The following is a 23,116-nucleotide window of genomic DNA, read 5'->3' on the forward strand; positions in this document are numbered from 1 at the left end:
AAAGGGTAATATGCTAATTAACCAGGAGACCTTCCGGGAGACCAGCCAGTGAGGGCAGTTGGGGGCCATGAGGCCAGCCAGGGAGGACAGTTGGGGGCCATGAGGCTGGCAGGGGAGAGAAGTTGGGGGCCATGAGGCTGGCAGGGGAGGACAGTTGGGGGCCATGAGGCTGGCAGGAGAGGGCAGTTGGGGGCCATGAGGCCAGCAGGGGGGGGCAGTTTGGGGCCATGAGTCCGGCAGGGGGCGGCAGTTGGGGGCCATGAGGTTGGCAAGCGGGGGGTAGTTGGGGGCAATCAGGCCGGCAGGGGGGGCAGTTGGGGGTGAGCAGGCTGGCAAGCAGAGTGGTTAGGGGTGATCAGGCAGGCAGGCAGGTGAGTGGTTAGGAGCCAGCGGTCCCTGATTGTGAGAGGGATGTCCGACTGCCGGTTTAGACAGGGATCGGGCCTAAACCGGCAGTCAGACATCTCCTGAGGGGTCCCAGATTGGAAAGGGTGCAGGGCGAGCAGAGGGACACCCCGCCTAATGCACGAATTTTGTGCACTGGACCACTAGTCTTATATAACTTTCCAAGTTAAATTTCAAGACTTTAATTGAGAGATAATGTTAGAACACTCCAAGGGCCCTGGAGTGATTCAAGAATTTATTTTCTCTTCTTAAAGAAAATATTTTTGAATTAAGCCAATTTAATATACTTGAAATCACGTGGAAAGCTTTTTCAAATATAAATTAATAAATATATTTTATTTATATACATAGATGTTAAATGTTATAAAGATTTCTACCTCTAAGGGAGGGCAAGGCAAAGTTGCTAAATATTTCTTAAGTAAAGCCAGATCATTCAACAGCGGAATTTTAAAAGACAAAAAGCCCTGGCAGCCTGCACTTCAGATAGGTGGGGGAGATGAGACATCATCTATACCTCATAAATCAAATATATATATTTGCTTACTTTGCTTTTTCAATAAAGATGCCTACTTTAACTACTTAATAAATTAGCTTTTTAAAATATAATCAAGGTCTCATATGATTTCAGTTATATGAGAAGCCAAAATAATAAACAATGGATTCTAATACAGTCCTCTGAAATAGTTCCTGAGACTTCCCATAATCCCTCTGTGTATGCAAATGAGCACTGGCAAAAAAGAATGCTGTTTTAAAGTAAATTTCAGCTTAATAAAAAGAAGAAATGTAAAAATTTTAGAATCTCTTCCACTAATATTTACAGGGTAAACTGAAGGTTATAATTCAAGCATTAAATCTGATCACTAATATAGTCACCATAAGTAGAGAGTCACTTAATGTATAGGCATGAGGGTACCAGTCAGCAACTAAAAAGCAACCATGTAGGTTATGCTGGTGTAAAAAAAAAAAAAGAAGAAAAGTTTTTTAAAAGAAACTCTCTAAATGTGGCCTAGAAATTACTCTGGGAGTAAATAATGGGTGGTTTCCTTTAAATGTCTAGAAAACTGTAATTTAAAGTCAATGTATTAGGCCTCAAAAAGAAAAGTAAATAATTTGAACTTTGCCTCCTTAAACAAAGCTTATGTGAATTTACTCAAAGACTGGTAACAGAAATTCAGATAGTGTTATTTACTGTCCACAGCCAAGGACAAATTAAGTTGAAGAATAAGCCTTTTTTCAGACTAATTTAAATTGGCAAATTGAAATAAGTGAGTATTCAAGAGAACTTAGTTGTACTGGTCAGGAAACTATTCCTGGAGCATTAACTAATTTTTTACTGATGGTTCATCTCATAATAAAGCTGCTTAACATGCAATGAATCCAGAGCAGTCATATTTCTATGCAAAGAATTAAATTAAAAGCTTTAAAGACTGCACTGCAAGATTTCCAAAAGCCTCTTAATAATATTTAAAACAAAAAAGGGAGGATAGTGGAGTAATCTCCTGTTAGTCTTAATTACTTAAATTTTTTACTTTAAAATTTCTTCACTTGTAATGCTGATTGCAAGACACACACGGTGTCAGAATAAGCCAAAGGGAAATGGTTTGAAAAAATGAAAAGATCCCAAGTCTAGTTTATAGAAAGGTCCCTTTATTAACCTTTGGTCAAGAATATGCTTGTATATTTCTAGAAAACTCCTCGAAGCCCATGTGAATTCCTGCAACAATGGATCTAAGAGAGGAACTGACCAGACTACTCCAGCCACAGATAGCAGTGGCCCCAAGCAACATGCTCATCAGAGAGGAGAAACAGTCCAGAGATGGGGGATGGTGAAGATGCCTTGTCATGCTAGCAGTCAGCAGCTGTGCGTCGCTACAGGTTGCCCAGGACAAGCCAAAGAAGGTCAGACCTGCATTTGCTCACCATTTATCCACCATCCGGAACTGGAATATCATTGCTGTCATGTCACAAGGGACAGTAATTGGAAAGGGGACTCAAAGAACTGTTGGCCCAGAAAGAAGCTTGCTGCAGACTGATTCCGTAGATGCCAGGCAGCAATTTAAAAAGAAGATCTGCATATATTATTGACTGCTGCCCGACAGCTGAAGGCAGTTCCCCAAACCTGATCATCTTTTACTGTTTACCAAACCTTACCTTTGATATGTACATCTGCTTTGCTATAGGGCAAAATGTGTTAATAAAAAAACCCTGGGACTGGAGATTCAGGGAATTTAGTTACTAAAGTTAAGCCTCCCCTGGTTCCCCCAAAATGCCTCCCAAATTTATATTTCATATCGTTTATTTAATTTGCGTCGCAGGCTTCTCCAGATTCCGGGACCCTTCTAGATGTGGAAAAGACCCTGGCAGGAAGTGTTCCTTCCTCTTAAATTTTTTGGAATAGTTTGAGTAGAAGTGTTAGTTTTTCTTTGAATAATTGGTAAAACTCCCCTGTGAATCATCTGGATCAGGTCTTTTGTTTGCTAGGAGTTTATTATTTATTATTATTATTATTATTATTATTATTATTATTATTATTTCAATTTCATCAGTACTTATCAGCCTATTCATGTTTTCTGATTCTTCCTGATTGAGTTTTGAAAGGAAACTGGTTGTATTTTTCTAGAAAAATGTCCAGGTCATCCTGTTTGTTGGAGTAAAGTGGTTCATAGTATTTTATTACAATCCTTTGTATTTCTGTGGGGTCAGTTGTTACTTCACCTATTTCATTTCTGATTTTGTTTATTTGGTTCCTCTCTTACTGTTTCCTGGTGAGCCTCACTAGAGGTTCATCAATCTTGGTTTTCCTTTTGAAGAATCAGCTCTTGGTTTTATTGATATTTTGAATTTCTTTTTGTCTCTATGTCATTTATTTCTGCTCTGATCTTTATTATTTCCTTTCTTCTACTCCAGTGGTTCTCAACCTTCCTAATGCTGCGACCCTTTAATACAGTTCCTCATGTTGTGGTGACCTCCAACCATAAAATTATTTTTGTTGCTACTTCATAACTGTAATTTTGCTACTGTAAACAATATGTAATTATATATGTGTTTTCTGATGGTCTTAGGCAACCCCTGTGAAAGGGTCATTCAACCCCCAAAGGGGTTGTGACCCACATGTTGAGAACCGCTGTTCTACTTGTTCTGGACTTTTCTTGTTGTTCTCTTTCTAATTCTGTAAGTTGTAGGGTTAGATAACTCACGACCAGTTTTTCTTGTTTTTTGAGGTAGACCTGTAGTGCTATGAACTTCCCTATCAGGGCTGCTTTCACTGTGATTCATAGATTTTGATTGTTGTGTCTTCATTGTAATTTGTTTCCAGAATGTTTTTATTTCTTCTTTGATCTCTTTGGTAACCCAATCATTATTTAACAGCATCTATTTAGCTTCCAATTTTTTATTGTTTTTATTGTAGTTATTTCTAATTTTATGTCATTGTAATCTGAGAAGATGATTGACATGATTTCAATCTTCTGGAATTTGAAGAGACTTAATCTGTGTCCTAACATGTAGTCTATCTTTGAAAATGTCCCATGTGCACTTGAGAAGAACGTATATTCTGTAGCTTTGGGATGAAATGTTCTGAAGATGTCAATTAGTTCCATCTGATCTAGTGAATCGTTTAGGCTTGCTGTTTCTTTGTTGTTTTTTTGTCTAGAAGATTTATCCAGTGATCTCCACAGGGTATTAAAGTCCCCTAGTATGACTGTATTTTTGTCGATCTCTCTCTTGCTATCCTCTGGAAGTCTTTTATATATTTGGTGCTCCTGTATTGGGTGCATATATGTTCATCAGAGTTATATCCTCTTGTTGTATCAATCCTTGTAGTATTATGAAGTGGCCTTTATTATCTCTTGTTATGACCTTCAATTTGAGATCTATTTTGTCAGATATAAGTATTGCTACCCCAGTTGTTTGTTTTTTTCATTTTCATTTGCCTGAAAAATTTTTTCCCATCCCTTCAATTTCTGTCTGTGTGAGTCCTTTGTTCTGAGGTGGGTCTCTTGTAGATGGCACATACATATGGGTCATGTTTTCTTATCCATTTGGCTGCCCTATGTCTTTTGATTGGAGCATTTAACCCATTTATGTTTAAGGTTATTACAGATAGGTTCTTGTTTGTTGCCATTTTAATTCTTTATGCCTGTGTTCCTTTTTTCCTTTCTATTTCTTCTTTTTATAACAGTTCTGTTAGCATTTCTTGCATTGCTGGCTTATTAGTAATAAACTCCCTTAGCCATTTTTTTTTTTTTTTGTCTGTGATATAGCCTTGCTCGATAGGGTATTTTTGGATTCAGTCCCTTGCTTTGATCATTTTGTATACTTCACTCCATTCCCTTCTGGCCTGATGTGTTCCTGTTGGGAAATCAGTTGATAGTCTAATGGGAGGTCCCTTATAGGTAACTTTCTGTCTCTTTCTGGCAGCCTTTAAGATTTTTACTTTGTTGTTGACGTTTGTCAATTAATTAAAATGTCTCTTGGTGTCGTTCTTTTTGGGTTCATCTTGTTTGAGACTCTCTGTGCTTCTTGGACTTGTGTGACTTTTTTCTTCCCCTAATCAGGGAAGTTTTCTGCCATTACTTCTTCAAACAAGTTTTCTATTTCTTGCTCAGCTTCCTCTCCTTTTGGCACCCCTATTATGCAATGTTGTTTCATTTCATGTTGTCCCAAAGCTCCCTTGTACTCTTCTGCTTTTTAATGTTTTTCCAGTTACTATTCTGCTTGGGTGTTTTTTTTCTGCCTTGTCTTCTAACTTGCTGATTCAGCTTCTTCTAGTTGAAACCTTCCATGTGTTCTTTATTACAGTTATGTCATTCTTCATTGCCTCTTGATTCTTACATATGTTGGTGAATTTCTCATCCAGACATTTGAGAATAACCATTACTTTGAATTCTTTCTCTGACAAACTGCTTGCCTCCATTTCACTTAGTTCTTTTTCTGGTGATTCCTCCTTTTCTTTCACTTTGGGATTGTTGTTTTGTCTCCCTATTTTTGCTGTTCTTTAGTAATTGTTTCTATGTATTAGATCAAACTGCTATGCCACCCCGATTTTTTAAATTGGTCACTGTCTTTTGGCTTTTAGCACCCTGCTTGAAGCTCCAAGAGATCAACCTGGTCCTGTGCTTGTCTGTCTCCACAGGCATTGGCTGCAAGCAGGCGGGGCCAATCTGCCCTCTTTGCCTGTCTGCCAGCTGTCAATCTTAATCACTCAAGAGTTTGTTTCTGACAGGGCTTTAGGTGGAGTTGGTGCTGTTTCACTTTGAGGGAACAAGATGGGTAGATGTTTTGTGGGACCCAGTGGTGCAGGTCTCCTGGGCTGGGTGTTCCAGGGAGGCCCCCTATCTGAGATATTTGGGTTCTTCTGATGTAGGTGGGTCTTGAATGTTATTGTCTCATTCGTGGATGGAGTCTCCTCTCAGTGTGTCTGATTATGTGGCTCACTACCTACCTAGCCAAGTCAACCGCTGTGGAGGTGCTGACTAAATAGCACAGAATACAACACAATGAGACATGACACAGAAGGAACAGAACACAAATGTACACAGACACCTATAATCTCAACAAAAGTGACCACAGGAGAAAAGAGAATTAGAAAAGATAAAGAAAAGCAAGAATGACAGTGAGGGGAAAAAGAACATGGGGAGAAAACACAATAAGAAAACAAATAAAACAAAAAGCACACACACAGAAAAAGTGGGCAGGGCAGAATCTATGGATGCAGAGCTTAAAGAAAATAAGGTTAAGGAATTGTAGGCATAGGGGAAGGACCACAGTTTAGGATAGAAGAGGGAGAGAAGAAATGAGAAGACAAGAAGAAAAAAATAATTAAATAAGAAAATATTTATTTTGAAGAGGCGAATAGAGGAAAGAGCAGATAGGTCTAAATTTAGGAAATGAAAGAAGTTAAAAAAATTAGGAGAAGAAAAGAGCAAGAGAAGAGAGAAAATGAGTAATAAGAGAAAGGGAAATGGAGTAGGAGCAGGGAATAGGGAATTAGGTATATAAATAAACCAACAGAGATGAATAATAACACATCAATACAGCAGATAAAGAAGATCAATTTTTAAAAGGGGAGAAAAAGAAAGTAAAGAGAAACACTAAATGGAAGGATAAAAAAAGAAGAAGAAGAAAGGAAGAAAAAGGTGCAAAAAATTACAAAATATATAAATAAAAATTTTTTATAAAATAAATATAAAGAAATAAAAAGTGAAGTAGTGTTCACTTCAATGAAATTTTAATGCCCCATGGGATCTGGTTTAGGACCCCACTCTTCTGTTCTGTCTGCTAATTCTGGGCTTCCTGTTAGGTGCTTGGGTGCTCATCATTCTCGTACACTGCCTTTTGGCTTTTAGCACCCTGCTTGAAGCTCCAAGAGATCAACCTGGTCCTGTGCTTGTCTGTCTCCACAGGCCTTGGCTGCAAGCAGGCGGGGCTAATCTGCCCTCTTTGCCTGTCTGCCAGCTGTCAATCTTAATCACTCAAGAGTTTGTTTCTGACAGGGCTTTAGGTGGAGTTGGTGCTGTTTCACTTTGAGGGAACAAGATGGGTGTTTTTCCCTGACCCAGAGCTACTCCTCCGTGAATGGCCCAAAATATTACTCTGCCCTTGGTTGGACAGAGATCCTTGTATGGAGACCAATGGGGTTAGTTGGAAACCTGGAGTTTTTATCAGTCTGGTTCCCAGAATATCAGGGTAGACAGCCCTTTTTCCAATCCAGTCACTGAGGGCTCCTGAGAATATTCAGACACGTAAGCTTGGTCTCTGCCTTTGTTTACTCTGTAAAGCTCAAAATGCAGGGTGTGGCAGGCTGAGGCTACTGGGTGGGGAAGGCTCCTCTGGGAAGAAATGCCGCTTAGGTATGGAAGCCTACGAACGCCCCAATGCAGGACCCCTGGCCACACCCCCCTGCCCTGCTTCCCCTCCTCAGACATTCAAGTCCGTGCCTCCCACCCTGGACCAAAGCCTCGGGTGAGTGATTGCAATGGAAAAGTCCTATGTTCTGGGTTTAGAGAATAAAAACAAAGACAAAACAAAAACAACAACAAAACCGCAGCTTTCTCTTCCACCAGCACCGCACTACTTTCCCATCATGGCACAGCCTTTCAAGGCTGTGGTCTTGGGTCTAGAGTCCCTGGCAGCTAGCAGCTCTGCAGCTTTTCCTTTTCACAGTTGGATGTTATGCCTGCCGCCAAAGGATGCAATTTTGGTGCTCAGCCTGGGCCAGGCTTCAATTTTCCTGAGGGAACTGCTGCTCCAGTAACACAGCTTCCTCCTCTCCCTCTCTGCCTGCTGGCTGGCCACCCCTTCCGTGCCCTTGCCACCCTTCCTACTGGTCTCCAGGCATTTTCTGCCCTTCCTTGTTGTAGGTTGTCTCCTCAGCTGTGCCTAATTTGTTAATTCCAGGTGGATGTTCTCCGATTTAGTTGTATTTCCAGTCTGGCTCCGGGACAACATGCATACACATCTGCCTATTTGGCCGCCATTTTTCTCGAATCCTTGTTTTATTTTTAATTAAGTATGTGTTTGATGTTTTCATTATGCTTGTCTATTAATGGGGCTAGAGATGTCTCTAAAATAATAAGTCAGCAAGATCTCTCCTATCAATAGGGTTATGTTGCTCGCCAATTGGGCTACTCAGAAAGTTACCTCCCATAAACTAATAAATACAATTATAAAAATGGTCTACTTCTTAAAGACACTAGCTATTAGAACTAGAAGGAGTTCTAATTAATGGATGATTCCCAGGCAGAAAACAAGTTTCCAGAGAGAAGGTTTCTGCAGTGTCCACATCCTCACTGACTGTCCTGGAGGGAAGTCAGTATGCTGTGTGCACCTCCTTAAGCCACCATCCTTCTTGAAAGAGTCCTGCTCTTCCTTAGCCCCACATCCCATGCATGGTCTCATACCTGGAGTCCCATTTATTGGGTTTTCCCAACCAGATGGCTGACTCTACATTGCCTATGGTTGGCCTCTACTTAACTGACCCTTGTCCAGTGGTCGGAGCTGTGTCCTGGATGTGAGAAAGGGCAAGTGGAGATTGGGAGTTGCAAGACTCCTTATCCACTGTATCTGAACTTGAGCAGAAGAACACAAAAGAAGGAACCACACAAAAACAAATAGCAACAAAATTAATAAAAGAAAAACAAAGAAACAAAAAATAAAAAGAGACAAAAATAGAAGGAGCCACAGACCACGGGGCAGGCAAGGGTGCAGCAGGACCCAAGTTGAGACCACATTAGGACCTGCTGTGGGACCAGAAGTGAGAGGAACCAACTGCCTTCCTGCAGAGCCCTGTGTGAAGCAGGGAGAGCTGCCCAGGTTGATCCCGAAGGGAGGCCCAAGCCCAGAATGCAACAGGGAAACAGAGGTGGCTCATTTCTAGGATGTGAGGCTCAGGGCAGAGTAAGGGAAGGTGCTCAGAGATTCCCAGAGCTCAGTGGGCAAGGCTGCTGCAAGCTAGTCTTTTATAACCACAGGTGATTCACTCTGACACTATGTACATTATTTCTTTAATAGAATTAAAATCCTAAACTCTTACATTTAAATTTTAAAATCCATAACATGTAGAAACTCCTACAGCTAAGGGTGTGGTGTGGAGGGAAAGAGCTTGCTTCTCTCTTGGCTTCTTTAACTCCCCTTTACATTCCAGCCCACCATCTACATGACTCTTCTTGCAAGTACAGAGACGTTGCCACTCTCTGTATGGTAATATTCTACTCAAGCCTCAGCTTTTTCCTCCTGGACACATTCCGGGATAGCCATACCCTGAAGCAGTGCATAGTGTCTCTAACATCTCTCTCCAAAGAAAAACTACCACAGCCCCACCTTCCAGCTGCCTGTTAGTAACAGACTGCTTGAACATGCTTTCTCTTGTTGAGACTCTGAAGTCACAGGACAACTGCTGCCTCCTTAGTCCCAAAATCTGTGAAATAAGTCACTGAGCTGCTCTATTTTCTTCTTTTCATCCTCATTGTCCCATTTTGAACTGTTTTTCTTTCAAGAGTAGAAGTCCGAGTAATTCGCAGGTAATGTATTTACTGGGTCACAGGGCACCTGCTCAGGGTGATATTTAAGGAAAAATGACATCAGGGAATAATAGGGCCTCCCCCGACTGTCAGGAAAGGTCAGGCCATAGCGGCAGTATATTGTCGGAGATATGTGAGAAGGAAACATCCTGGGGATTAATGAAAATTGGAGAAATGGACCGAGGCTAATCCTGGTTTATGAAAGGAGAGAAGAACCAAAGACCACCTACCTCTGCATGACCTCTGCATGTGTAAGAGGTAGGGATGGTGGTAAATTTACAATTTTAGGTCATCTTCCCCCCCTAAAATATGTTCACCAATCAATCAAGCCCCCTGTGTCACCACCTCTCCATAAGGGAGCTCGCTGCACATTTTAACTTAATGGTAACAATTCCTAATGTGCAGGCTGCTCGTTCCCTAGCCAAAAAACACAAGATACTAGTGCACTTGACCCCACCCCCACTCACCCCCCCACCCCCGCCCTGCAGCAGGAGGAGGAGCCTCTCATTACAAGGAGACTGCCCTTTTTCCTCATACCCAGAAGGGACCTACTTTTGTTCACACAGGCCCATGACTAAGAGGAAACCTGACCACAATTTGCATCCCTGTTCCGGAAACAAAAGGCTAGATGAGGGTGGCTGGTGTTGAGTGTGTGGGGAGGCCAGCTCAGGTTTGGACCAGAAACTTATATCCTCTGGACTGTGACAGACTCACATTCATTTGTTCTGATGTGTTTGTTTTATTCAAAAGTGAATAAGATCTTTTTTTAAAATCAATGTTCACGTCTTTTGGGAATAACCAGAGGTATTCAGTGTCATAAAACTAGGACTGAAAATCATTGCTCTAAAGTGACCACTCCCCTGGCTTAACTCCCCTTTACATTCCAGCCCACCATCTACATGACTCTTCTTGCAAGTACAGAGATGTTGCCACTGTGAGAACCTTTCCACAGAACAGAAAAAAGCTGGTTAGCACTGCAGGTTTATCTATTATAGGCCTGAGTCAGAGATAAAGGGAGTCAGAAACAAGAGACATACAGAAACAGAAAAACATGGAAGAAGAAAAGACAAATAAAAGATGGTAGAATATACGGTACCTCATTGAAATTAAGACTCCATTAGTTGAAAGTTAAATTAGTATTTAATGTTCCATTAAGGAGGAAAAATGCTGCCAATAAAGATGTTGAAATGTAAAAAAAAAAAAAAAGTTTTATCTTAGAACAGATGAAATATAATACATGGAGATTTTGAGGCCAAGGTCTTCCTGGGCAGTGAGCCAGGACTTCTCCAACTTTAATGTGCACACGAACCTCCTGGGGAGCTTGTTAAGGTGCAGACTATGATTCTGCCGGTCCAGGGTGGGACTTGAGATGCTGCATTTCCAAAAAGCTCCCAGGCCCACGCTGCCACCCACAAGTCCCAGACCTCACGGGTATAGCTAGGATATGAGCATTTCAGCTCAGCGCTAACTCACAGGTGACAGCTGTTTCACACAAAAATTATTTTTAAGGACTCAGAACACATTGTCATTATTGATATTATCATGATAATCCATAATATTTACTAAACTGTACAATATACCAGGCATGTTCTCATACTTAAACATATATATATATCCTTGCCCAATCCTCATCATATCCTACCTAGGTCCATTGTTATCTCCACTTACAAATGCAGGCACAGAAACATACCTCTGTGTTTCTGCATAGTGTTACCTTGATATCAAAGTAAAACAAAGATAGTAAAAAAAGAAAGAAAACTATAGACCAGTATCTCTTCTGAACTTGGATGCAAAAAATTCTCAACATAAGCAAATTAAATCCAGCAAAGTCTAAAAAGAATGACACACCAAAACCAAGTGAGATTTATTCCAGGCACACAAGGCTGTCCAACATGGGAATGTCAATCAAAGTGATAGCGGCAGAAATAGAACATTGGGGACCAGCTATAATGGTAAGAAATATTAATCATGCTCTGTTAACCATGATTATTTTTTCTGATTAAAGAAGGCACATTCTAACTTGGCTGGCAGTTGCATGTGGGACCTGGGAGCTCACCTGGAAATGCAGCCCATCCTCCCCATCCAGGAGCTGCCTATTATCATGGAAAGATTAATAGCCTTGTCCCAGAAACCAGAGCTGCCAGCCCTTTGCATATCGCCAATCCTTTGAAGCCTGGCCACCCTTTGACACCCCCTCCCCGCTCCCCCCCGCCCACTGGCCTTTGCATATCCAAAGGCCTCTGCAAATCTCCAGCCTGCATTACCTGTAAACTGCCCATTTGGCACACCCTTTTGCCTATTTCCCATGTAATCTGTGTCCTTCTACCCAATATAAGCAGCTGGCTTATGGTGGGGTAGAGAGCAGATTTTTGTGGATGACCTACTGTTCTCCCATATTGCCGGCAGTATTGGAATAAATGCTCATATATGATTCAACCCTGTCTCTGCTTAATTGGCTCAAGTAGTGAGAGGCAGTGTGGACCCATTGATTGTCCAGTTTCAAAAGTGTCCTCCACATCAACAGAGTTAGCAAGTGGCAAAGCAGCTTCCTTGATCCTCTGCCACCCATATCAGGACACTACCAGGGCTGGGTGGGAATGTAGGCCATCATTTGGGCCAGGCCCCTGGCTGTCCCACTCCAGCTCATACCCCCATGTGGGGGTGGGGCCCTTGGAAATCCATGGTTGGATTAGGTTTGTGCAGAACTATTTACACAGCCAATGGAACGGCATTCCTTGATCCATTGCTGACCATCACCTGAAAAGTCAGGACAGAAGCACACAGACCCCTATCCACACAAGACCTCTTTGAGCTCTAGAATCAAGTCACATTGTACCTTTCCACCCAGGCTGTGGAATTAGGATAATAAGATAATTTAATTTATTTAAGTGAATTATCTCTGAGACTTCCACCAGCCCTGTCTGGGGTCAAAGAAATGGTTCTGCCAAATTTCAACATGCTTTGTGAATCCAGAAAGTCATGAACCAGAAGCACCTATGTGAGTCTTTCAATAGGGCAACTCCTGCTCATCTCAGCTCACTCTGCTTACCACATCCAGGCTGAGCCTCAGGGTCTTGTATCCACACATGAAACTCACCCCAGAAAGAGCATGTCATGGAAAGATAAACTCTGCAAGGTCTTTTGATCTTTTTAACTTAAAATATATTTTTAAATCTTCAGTTTTTACTGTAAAACTTCCCAGATTCAGCTCCTTTGTACAATAAAGCTGACCTTAAATGTTTTGAGATTAACTTGGAACATCCTAAATCTAATCAAGTTTAACTGGCTCTGAAATTGTGAGTCAAAGGAGTGTCATCTAAGCCCAGCCCTGGCTGACTCGATGCACATGTACAGATATACAAAGATGAAGGGGCAGCCCTAACCAGTTTGGCTCAGTGGATAGAGCGTCGGCCTGCAGACTCAAGGGTCCCAGGTTCGATTCCAGTAAGGGCATATACCTTGGTTGCGGGCACATACCCAGTAGGGAGTGTGCAGGAGGCAGCTGATCGATGTTCCTCTCTCATCAATGTTTCTAACTCTCTATCCCTCTCCCATCCTCTCTGTAAAAAATCAATAAAATATATTAAAAAAAAAAAAAAGATGAAGGGGCAGCTCTAAGGAGGCATTCTTACCTTTCCTGACTCTCAGTACCTGAAGTGGAAACAGACCCCCAAGAAGCAATGGTTTTCTTCCAAGAAATTCATGCAATAAAGTCAAGAATCCTTAAACCAGCCTCCCTAATAAGCAGAAATACTGATCCACTCTTCCCAGGGAGAGTGAGGTGGGGGTGATATCTCTTCTGGGGTACAGAACCCAGAGGTGCCCACATGCTCAAAAGGAGGAGTCCTGCTCTGATGGAGTGAGACCTACAGCTTCTTTGCCCTTGGAAGCAACTACTTTGGGAACAGGTGCACGCCCCTGTGCTAGTGGCCCTTCCATATCTGGGAAGCCAAAGAAGCAACTGCCCTTAAGCAGTGATAGTAAAAGCAGGCACAACGCAGGAAGCCCCACCCTCCCTCCATACTCCTTCCCCTGGAGCCCTGACTGCCACAAGAGAGACACTTCACTATCAGTGTACTAATAAGTCTTCCCGGCAGAGCTTAGGGATGGCCCACATCTCTTCGGTTCCACCCTCACCCCAACCTGGACAGAGAGACCTGCTGTTTCTACACCTGCCTTCATTCTCACTGTCTATAGATCAACTTTATTTTTTTAAAATATGATTTCAGAGCGGAAGGGAGAGAGAGAGAGAGCACGCCCACTGGGAATCGAGCCCACAGCTCGGGCATGTGCCCTCACATGGAATTGAACCGTGGCCTCCTGGTTCATAGGTCAACACTCAACCACTGAGCCACACTGGCCAGGCAATCAACTTTATTTTTAAAAAATTTATTTTAATCCTCACCCGAGGATTTTTGCTTGATTTTAGAGAGAGAGGAAGGAAGGGAGGAAGGGAGGGAGAGGGAGAGAGAGAAACATCAGGTTGCCTCCTGTATGCACCCCAAATCAGGAATCAAACCCGCAACCTTTTGGTGTATGGGAGGACATTCCCACCAACTGAGCTACCCAGCTAGGGCTCAATTTAATTTTTTTAAGTAAATTACCTCTGAGACTTCCACTGAAGGCAATTCTTTGAGTTCTATTTACACTTTCTTAATCTCATTTCTATAGCTTCTCATTTTGTCACATTCACACTGTATCCTGCTGGATCTCAGTACTCGGTTCCTATGGGGACTCTAGGCATGTGAATTTCACAGCAGCCATTGTAGAGACACATGCAGGATTCCCTTTCTCAGAAGGTATATCATCCCCAAAACCCAGCAGACCACACTCTGTCTGCCATTAGCCCCTGGAGACAGGACAGTTGAAAGAAAGGTGGGTAAAATGAGGCAAGAAGAACAAATCAACAAATGACAAGTGCTGGCGAGGATGCGGGGAAAAAGGAACCCTTGTGCACTGCCGGTGGGAATGCAGACTGGTGCAGCCACTGTGGAGAACAGTATGGAGTTTCCTCAAAAAACTAAAATGGAACTATTTGAGCCAGTGATCCCACTTCTAGGAATATATCCCAAGAAACTAGAAACACCAATCAGAAAGGATATATGCACCCCTAAGTTCACAGCAGCACAATTTACAATACCTAAGATTTGGAAACAGCCTAAATGCCCATCAGCAGATGAGTGGATTAAAAAACTGTGATAGGAGGAGATTTCAAGATGGTGGCATAGGTAAACACCTGTACTTGCTGCCTCTCAAAACCACATCAAAATTACAACTAAAAAACAGACAACTATCATCTAGAACCACAGGAAAGCTGAGTGGAAGTTCTACAACGAGAGGTAAAGAAGAAGGCACACTGAGACTGGTAGGAGGTGCGGAGGCGTGGAACGGGCCGGGTGCACTGCTTTTTTAATCGAGAGGGAGATATAAGCACCCGCTTGCTCTGAACTCCAGTTCCAGACGAGACTCTGGGGGACCCAGACACATAGGGGGAGAAACTGGACTGTCTGACATTAGGACAGGAACGGGAGGGCGGCTTTCTTTCAGACGGAGGTGCTCGCAGCTGTCATTTTTCCTGTACTGGGACCTCTCAGGTGCAGGGCTGACTGGCAGCCAATGCTGTTTGCTCCACCCAGGAGATTCCCTGAGACCCCACCCCACCCCATTAACAACCCCACCCAAGCTGTGCACAGCAGCTTTTGCATATGAATGGCTGTCCTTTCTCAGCCTAAAACCTGTCAAACAGGAAACAGCAGCAGCAGAAGCCTGCCTTGATACACAGCTGGGCCTCCTCTGGGCACTTCCAAACCCCGTAAAAAGAGGAGGAATCTGCAGATCTCTCTATAGCTCCTGCTGGGTGGCCCCAGGCAGTGGCTAACTTTGCACCTCCTTGGAGATTCAAGAGCCAGTGGACCCAGTGGTCAGTGTGAGACCATACCGGATTACAACTCTTCACATCCATAAGAGACACACTCAAGGGGCAGACACAGTGATTCACCAAAGCCCCATTGAAGCAAGTCTTGCCCCAGAAGGGTGTCTCCTTCACAGCAGCTCTTCCATTGTAGACACAGCTGGGCCTCACAGCCAATTGGCCTGGAGGTCAATTCCTCCCAGTGATTCCAACAGCAATCAAGTCTTAACTACAACAAGACTGTGCACACAGCCCACAAAGGGGTGCACCAAGAGTGTCCACTGCAGGTGATCAGGGAGGCTGAGCCACTGGGCCCTATAGGACACCTACCACAGAGGCCACTCTATTAACTCAAGGAGATTTAGCAGCTACCCAATACATAGAAACAAACACAGGGAAGCAGCCAAAATGCAGAGACAAAGAAACATGTCACAAATGAAAGAAATGGATGAAAGCAAAATACTAGCTATAGAGTTCAAAACCACAGTTATAAGGTTACTCAAGAATCTTCTAGAAACCTCCGAGGAACTTAGTGAGAACTTCAAGGATCTTAGTGAGAATGCCAAAAAAAAAATAAATAAATAAAATAATGGAAAAGGACCAGTCAGAAATTAAGCATACACTGACTGAAATAAAGAATAATATACAGAGATTCAACAGTAGACTAGAGGATCCCAAGAATCAAGTCAAAGATTTGAAGTACAAGGAAGCAAAAAATTCCCAACCAGAAAAGCAAAAAGAAAAAAGAATCCAAAAATATGAAGATAGTGTAAGGAGCCTCTGGGACAACTTCAAGCATACCAACATCAGAATTATGGGGGTGCCAGAAGAAGAGAGAGGGCAAGATATTGAAAACCTATTTGAAGAAATAATGACAGAAAACTTCCCCCACCTGGTGAAAGAAATAGACTTACAAGTCCAGGAAGCGCAGAGAACCCCAAACAAGAGGAATCCAAAGAGGACCACACCAAGACACATCATAATTAAAATGCCAAGGGCAAAAGACAAAGAGAGACTCTTAAAAGCAGCAACAGAAAAACAGTTAGTTACCTACAAGGGAGTGCCCATATGACTGTCAGCTGATTTCTCAACAGAAACTATGCAGGCCAGAATGGAGTGGCAAGAAAGATTCAGTGATGAAAAGCAAAAACCTATAACCAAGATTACTCTACCCAGCAAAGCTATCATTTAGAATTGAAGGTCAGATAAAGAGCTTCACAGATAGGAAAAAGCTAAAGGAGTTCATCACCACCAAACCAGTAGTATATGAAATGCTGAAGAGCATACTTTAAGAAGAGGAAGAAGAAAAAGGTAAAGATAAAAAATTATGAACAACAAGGTGGCAACAAATACATATCTATCAAGTGAATCTAAAAATCAAATGAATAAAAAATCTGATGAACAGAACAAATTGGTGAATGGAATAGAATCAGGGAATGGAAATGGAGCAGACTGACAATTCTCAGGGGAAAGTGGGTGTGGGAAGTAAGGGAAGAGATCAGACCATAGTGGGAGGGCGAGGGCCTAAGGTGGGGTGGGAACCAGGTGGAGGGGAGCTATGGGGGGGAAAAAGAGGAACATCTGTAATAATCTGAACAATAAAAATTAAAAAAAACACACACACTGTGGTACATCTACAAAATGGAATTCTATGCTGCTGTAAAAAGGAAGGAATTCCTACCATTTGTAAAAGCATGGATGGACCTGGAGAGCATTATGCTAAGTGAAATAAGCCAGTCAGAGAAAGATAAATATCACATGATCTCACTCATTTGTGGAATATAATGAACAACATAAACTGATGAACAAAAACAGATCCAGAGACAGAGAAGCATCTATCAGACCGTCAAACCTCAGAGGGAAGGTGGGGAAGGGTGGCGGTAAAGGGGAGAGATCAACCAAAGGACTTGTATGCATGCATATAAGCCTGACCAATGGATACAGATACCAGGGGGGTGAGGGCATGAGTTGGGGGTGGGGGAAGGTAAGGGGGAGTTTAGGACACATATGTAATACCTTAATCAATAAAGAAAATAAATAAAAAAACAAAAACAAAAAACAGACAAAGCAGACAAATAAGTCCACCGTCCCAATTCTCCAACCAGTGAAGGGGACAACAGAATCCTCTGTGGCTCTTGCCATGTTTTACTGTCATGTTGAGTTTTTCTTGTATCTATTATATTGTTCCCCTACTTTAGACAAGTGGAAATATTTTAAATAGCTCTCCAAAGGGGTGTTTTTAGTTCAGTGTTTCTTTCAAATATCTTACCACAAAATGAAATTCAAAGACATTCTGCAATTGCTAAGAAATTAAAACTGCAAACTTGATGGTGGGAACCACAGCACTGTCTTGCAGATATAAGACCACTAAGTAGATTCAAGCAGTGAGAACACAGAGTTGCAGTTGTTGTGTGGCAAATGCACTGGGCAGTGAGGTCAATGAGGAACTTCCAGAGCTGTGCCCAAATAACAAACAGGGAGGCAGAAGGGCCACTGCATCCTGCATTGGGACCTGCGGGAGTGGAGTCTTTGTCCCTGTCCCAGGCTGGGACCCACAGGCCTGCAGAAGGCTCAGACAGGAGCTGTGGGCCCAGTGCAGGTGGCAGCGCTGTCACCCACCTGAGCACAAACCCATCCTGCACTTTGAGTCCTGGGGCACCATGTCCCCATACAAATGTGGTTGGGAGTGTGTGCAGGGAGGCCACTTCTTAGGTGACATGCAAAATCCTTTCATTAGAGGATGAGGTTAATTGTGAAAAAATAATGTTCTTTTTCTACATAAGACAAGCCTGTTACTAACAAGTGTAAAGATTATAATTGCTTCTTCTCAAGCTCTTGAAATAAATTGGGTTTGTTTAGAGGACACATGTGGACTGTACTCAAAATGCAATTTTTTTCCTCCTAAAAGATAACACTGGGGGCGAGTAGCCTGAGTCCATGGGAAATGCAGCATGTCACCCGGAGACAATTATGCGGCAATGACACGTAGGAGCAGCAGTCTATCATCCTGTCCTACGTCAAATGACTCCATGTAACAGCATCTTTGACACAATGAAGGTTTATCCTTGTTGCCTTTTCACTGCACCTGAGAAAACAGCTGACAGGCTCCAGAAACAGCGAGAAGCCCTGAACGCTGACTCCCTGCAGCCACTTCCCCCAAGAAGCTGTTTCCACTCTGCTTCCCCTCTTGGCTAGCAACCACCCCCAATTCCCCTCTCGCTCATCCCCTCCACCACCCTCCCTCAGACTGTCCCTACTATTGTCCCCACTGGCCACTGCAGCCTGCGTACCTGCACCAGCCTCCAGGCCTCGCTGATGACCGCATACTGCAGGCGATTCAGGACAAATCCATCGACCTCCCTCAGGACCCTGACCGGGGACTGTCCGATCTTCTGCATCAGGGTGTGGGTCCTGTCCACTGTCGCAGGGGCTGTTTCCGGGTGGGGGACCAGCTCCACCAGAGGGACATAATACGGGGGATTCACCTTATGAGACAGGAGTGAAGACAGTCAACAGGCAGCTCCAGAGTTTGGGCATCATTCTGCAGACCCTGTTCGCTGCCTTTGTCGGATGGTCAGATGGGCAGATTCCTCTCTGGAAAGGAACCCTGGATTCAGCTCCCAATGACAGCTAACTCAAAAAACAGAGTATTAATTCACAAAGGAGAGAGAAAAAGAAGGAACTCCAGCACCGGATTACATGGTTTTGTCTAAAGAATCATGTCCAACATAAGAGTTAAAATTTGGAGGTTCATACCACCATCCTATACATTACAGCTATTCCCAAACCCCTGACCTCTAGGGGATTTTACTGCTACCAGGTGTGCGGACTTCACACCGACCCCAGCCACCTCTTCCCAGGACAGTCACCGTTGGTCCTCCAATTCTGTGTCCATTAGAAATGACTGACAGCATCTTCCCAAAACTTGGCGTTTCCTTAACTTGCCCATGTTGAGTCTCAGACACCAATCTCCCCAGTCGAACCTCACCTTTAAATTGCACAGCCCCAGAACCATCCCCTCCGCCCCCCTTCCCCCTGCAGCCTTGACCTGGGTTCAAAGTCTAGGACAGGAGGGCCGGTCATCAGGAGCAGGTCCTGATGGAAATGCTTGTCCAGCCCAACGCTGAAATATTTGGCTCTGATTTTCTTGGTTGACTTTGAGGAACCATTCTTGAAGATTCCCAGAGAAAATTATCAGATGTCCACAGACAGCACCACTTAACACAACCCGACACCTCACGTGCTGCAGTAAACTTTCCCAGGTGCTGCTTGTAGGTGGTTTTTCTTTTATACATAGGTGAAAATTGGTAGGACCTCATGTTACCAAATAACTACAAGAAGTATCCATTTTAAAATGACTCCAACAGAAAAGGAAAAGAAAATGTATTTCTCCTAGGACACTGCATAGAAGAGGTGGCTAGAGCAAATACAGCTGTACTTCCTTGGTTTCTGCTCCCAGCCTGCCCTGGTCACACTTGCTCAGCCCTCTTAAAAAGTATGAGATGATGGCACCTGTTTTCAAAATAAATTATAAATCAATGCCTCACTTGAATCACTATCTCCTGCCTCAATCATTGAATTCTTATAAAAAACATTTCACCTCTGGCCTTTTTAAAAATCAGAATTATAGCAACTGGAACAGTGTCTGTATCAGATGAAATTTATCTCACTGTATAGCAGGGATGCTGGGCTCAGGGTCTCTTCGGTGTTCTAAGCTTCATGTAGCAAACACAGATGGAGACGAACAGTTAATAAGCATCTTCACGAAAACTTGCTAGTTCCCTGTCTCTGTCCCCCTCGCAGGCTCTGCTCCTGCCAGTGCTCTCTCTGAGTGACGGTGTTCCAGGCTGCACCCTTAGACTCCCTCTGTGTCCAGACTCTCCCGGAGGGCTTGTCAGCTCCTAGGGCATTAGTGCCATCAAGATGCTGAGACTGCCGGAACCGGTTTGGCTCAGTGGATAGAGCGTCGGCCTGCGGACTGAAAGGTCCCGGGTTCGATTCTGGTCAAGGGCATGTACCTGGGTTGCAGGCACATCCCCAGTAGGAGGTGTGCAGGAGGCAGCTGGTCGATGTTTCTCTCTCATCGATGTTTCTAACTCTCTATCTCTCTCCCTTCCTCTCTGTAAAAAATCAATAAAATTTATTTTTTTAAAAAAAAAGATGCTGAGACCTCACCAGAGCGCACCTCCCACACCAGACACACATTTAAATTGTGCACTGGATACTTTCCCTCAGACATATCACATCCTGCCATAAATTAAACTCATGGCTCTCCACCCCAACACCTCTCCTCTTCCTAGCTCCCCGTCTTGACAAGGACACTCAACTAGTACAACCAGAAGCATCCTTGGTCCCTGCCTGTCCCTTACCTCACCCATTTTCCATCAGTGGCAAAAGTCCTCTCAGTTATATTTACATCTCTCAAAAAACCTATTCCCTCTGCTATACACTTAGCTCAGGCCATCACTTCCAATTTGGGTTCTGACACTCCTCTCTTCACTGGCCTCCTGCAGGCTCAACTGTCATTGCCAGGTGACCCTTTGTAAGGTGGAGCTGTCAAATCCATAGAGACAGAAAGTACAGAAAAGAAAATGGTGCCTGCCCAGGGCTTTGGGAGGGAAACTGGAAGTTGTTTAATGGAGACAGAGTTTCAGTTTTGCAAGATGAAAAGAGTTCTTGAGATGGATGGTAGTGATGGTTGCACAACAGTGTGAATGTACTTAATGTCACTGAAATAAACACTTAAAATAATTAAGGTGGTAAATGTTATGTGTATTTTATGACAATTAAGTATTTTTTAAAAATTAAAAGCAGGACTCTGGCCAGTTTGCTAAGTGGTTAGAGCATCACTCCATGCATAGAAGGATTGTGGGTTCGATTCCCAGTCAAGGGCGGGCGTAGGTTCAATCCCTGGCCCTGGTAGGGACACCTGTGGGAGGCAACCAATTGATGTGTCTCTCTCACACCAATATTTCTCTCTCTCTTTCTCTCTTTCTCTCTCTCTAAAAATCAATGGAAAATATATCCTCCGGTGAGGATTAACAAAAATAACAAAACAACAAAATTAAAAGCAGGAGCCTGATCACTCCACCTCCAGTTCAGAGTCCTGCAGCTATTCCCTAGCACCCACAATAAAAGTCATAGCTATAGGGATTGGCCCTCTGCTGTGTCCCCAAGCTCAAGTTGATAGGCTGCTGGAAAAGGACCTTCAGGTGCCTGAGGGCTTGGATGGGGTCATTCTTGCCAGAGCGCCTCCTTCTATGATAAGGAAATTAATCCCTATTCCATGCTCAGAGAAGGATGTGACAATCATGGCAGGTGCCCTTTAAATTTAACATGGTACACATGTGAGGAGAGGAAGGGAGAGGAAAGAAAAACAATATAAGTGATTCCACTAAAAAGGAAAGAATAGCTACTTCCTGAAATGTTCTTCCCTTTCTGACAGGGACATAGGACAGGCCTTCGCTGTTGGTCTATGAGGAAGATAGAGAAGTAGGCCCTCAAGAAATGGGGAAAACAAAGAAGAAAAAGAGATGATTTCTTTAAAACAGTGGTCGCCAACCTTTCGGGCCCCATGGGCCACCAGTGGTCCACGGACCACCGGTTGGCGACTGCTGCTTTAAAGGTTAAGCTCACTGGTTCCTGGGCTGAGTCCTGTTGGAGGCACAAGAGGAGATTGTGGCCCAAGGCTGTCTGAGAGCTCAGGTTGAGCTGAGCAGCACAGGGAGCCTTTCTCCATTCACCTTGTGAAAAGCCTTGCCCGAATCTGGAACAGAGCCGGAGGCATGTGATCAGATGATAGCACAGCCCAGACACAGAGTCCATTTATTCTCTCTGCAGCCAAATAAAGAAGTTAACCTCACAGATGAAAGGCAGGCTGTCCCTTCTCCAAAAGATCCACTCATACCCACACAGCGGGGACACTCCTGTCCAGGTAAACTCCTCTTCTTCTTACAACATGATACAAAAACGAAGGGGTCCTTGTTCACAGCTGGTTCAGAGGATTTCATCTCTCAGTATTTTGATAATTTATGTTTGTCCTCCACAGAGATAAAAAGCAAAAGTAGCCCATGTGACCAGGGAGCTGGCAAGCTGGAGCAGGCAGCACTGTGCAATGTGCAGGACACAGAGACACATGCACTCTCCATACACAGCAAACCCAGAAACGGACCGTTCCAATGACCACCTGCATGTAGACAAGTGGGTTCAGAGGCGCAGCAGAGAAGGTGCATGCATGGTAGGGAGTGCTGGGCGGGAGCACCCTAGGCACCTGTGCAGGCCAGCCTGATTGAATCCCAGCAGCAGCCCAGTTCCGGCCTGACTGGTACCTAGGCTAGAGCTGTGCCTTTGGGAGCTGCTCCCATCCAGGGCAGAAATCCTGTGGGCTGACATGTGTCAATCCAAGGCAGTTCCATCTATGGAGCATCTGTAACACACAGAGGAACACCAAGAGCACTGGATGCACTAATGAGGCCCCATAAGCTCCACAGGACCATCACATCCCAGCTGAAATAAGGAAGGAAAACGGGCAAACTTAATTATAAAGTGCAGCTAAAACTATTGGTGGAAACCTGGGGTGTCTTGATGGGCTGCTGACATAGAATCTAAGTACCAAGAGAGAATGCACCAAACTCGGCCTTCAGTCAGTCATTGGCAAAAATTGCCCCAAATGGCCTCTATACCTCTACAGGGAAGACAGACAGACAGGGAAAGGCCGCAAAAAAATATCAGATAGAAAGAATGTCAGATCATGGAGAATGGTTGTATCTTCCCTCTTGCT

At 43.6% G+C, this 23,116-nt stretch overlaps 1 protein-coding gene across 2 annotated transcripts in view; it reads right to left on the reverse strand.

Moving 5' to 3' along the window:
* The window catches only part of CRYL1 (crystallin lambda 1), a 164,589-nt gene that overhangs the window by 22,021 nt on the left and 119,452 nt on the right, over nucleotides 1-23,116 (reverse strand). For both annotated transcript variants that reach the window (XM_059684182.1, XM_059684183.1), the window contains one exon: nucleotides 18,627-18,821. In XM_059684182.1, coding sequence (XP_059540165.1) covers nucleotides 18,627-18,821 — 195 coding nt within the window. The remainder of the gene's footprint in view (nucleotides 1-18,626; nucleotides 18,822-23,116) is intronic.

This window comes from Myotis daubentonii, chromosome 2 (assembly GCF_963259705.1).
Source record: "Myotis daubentonii chromosome 2, mMyoDau2.1, whole genome shotgun sequence".
Classification (NCBI taxonomy): domain Eukaryota; kingdom Metazoa; phylum Chordata; class Mammalia; order Chiroptera; family Vespertilionidae; genus Myotis; species Myotis daubentonii.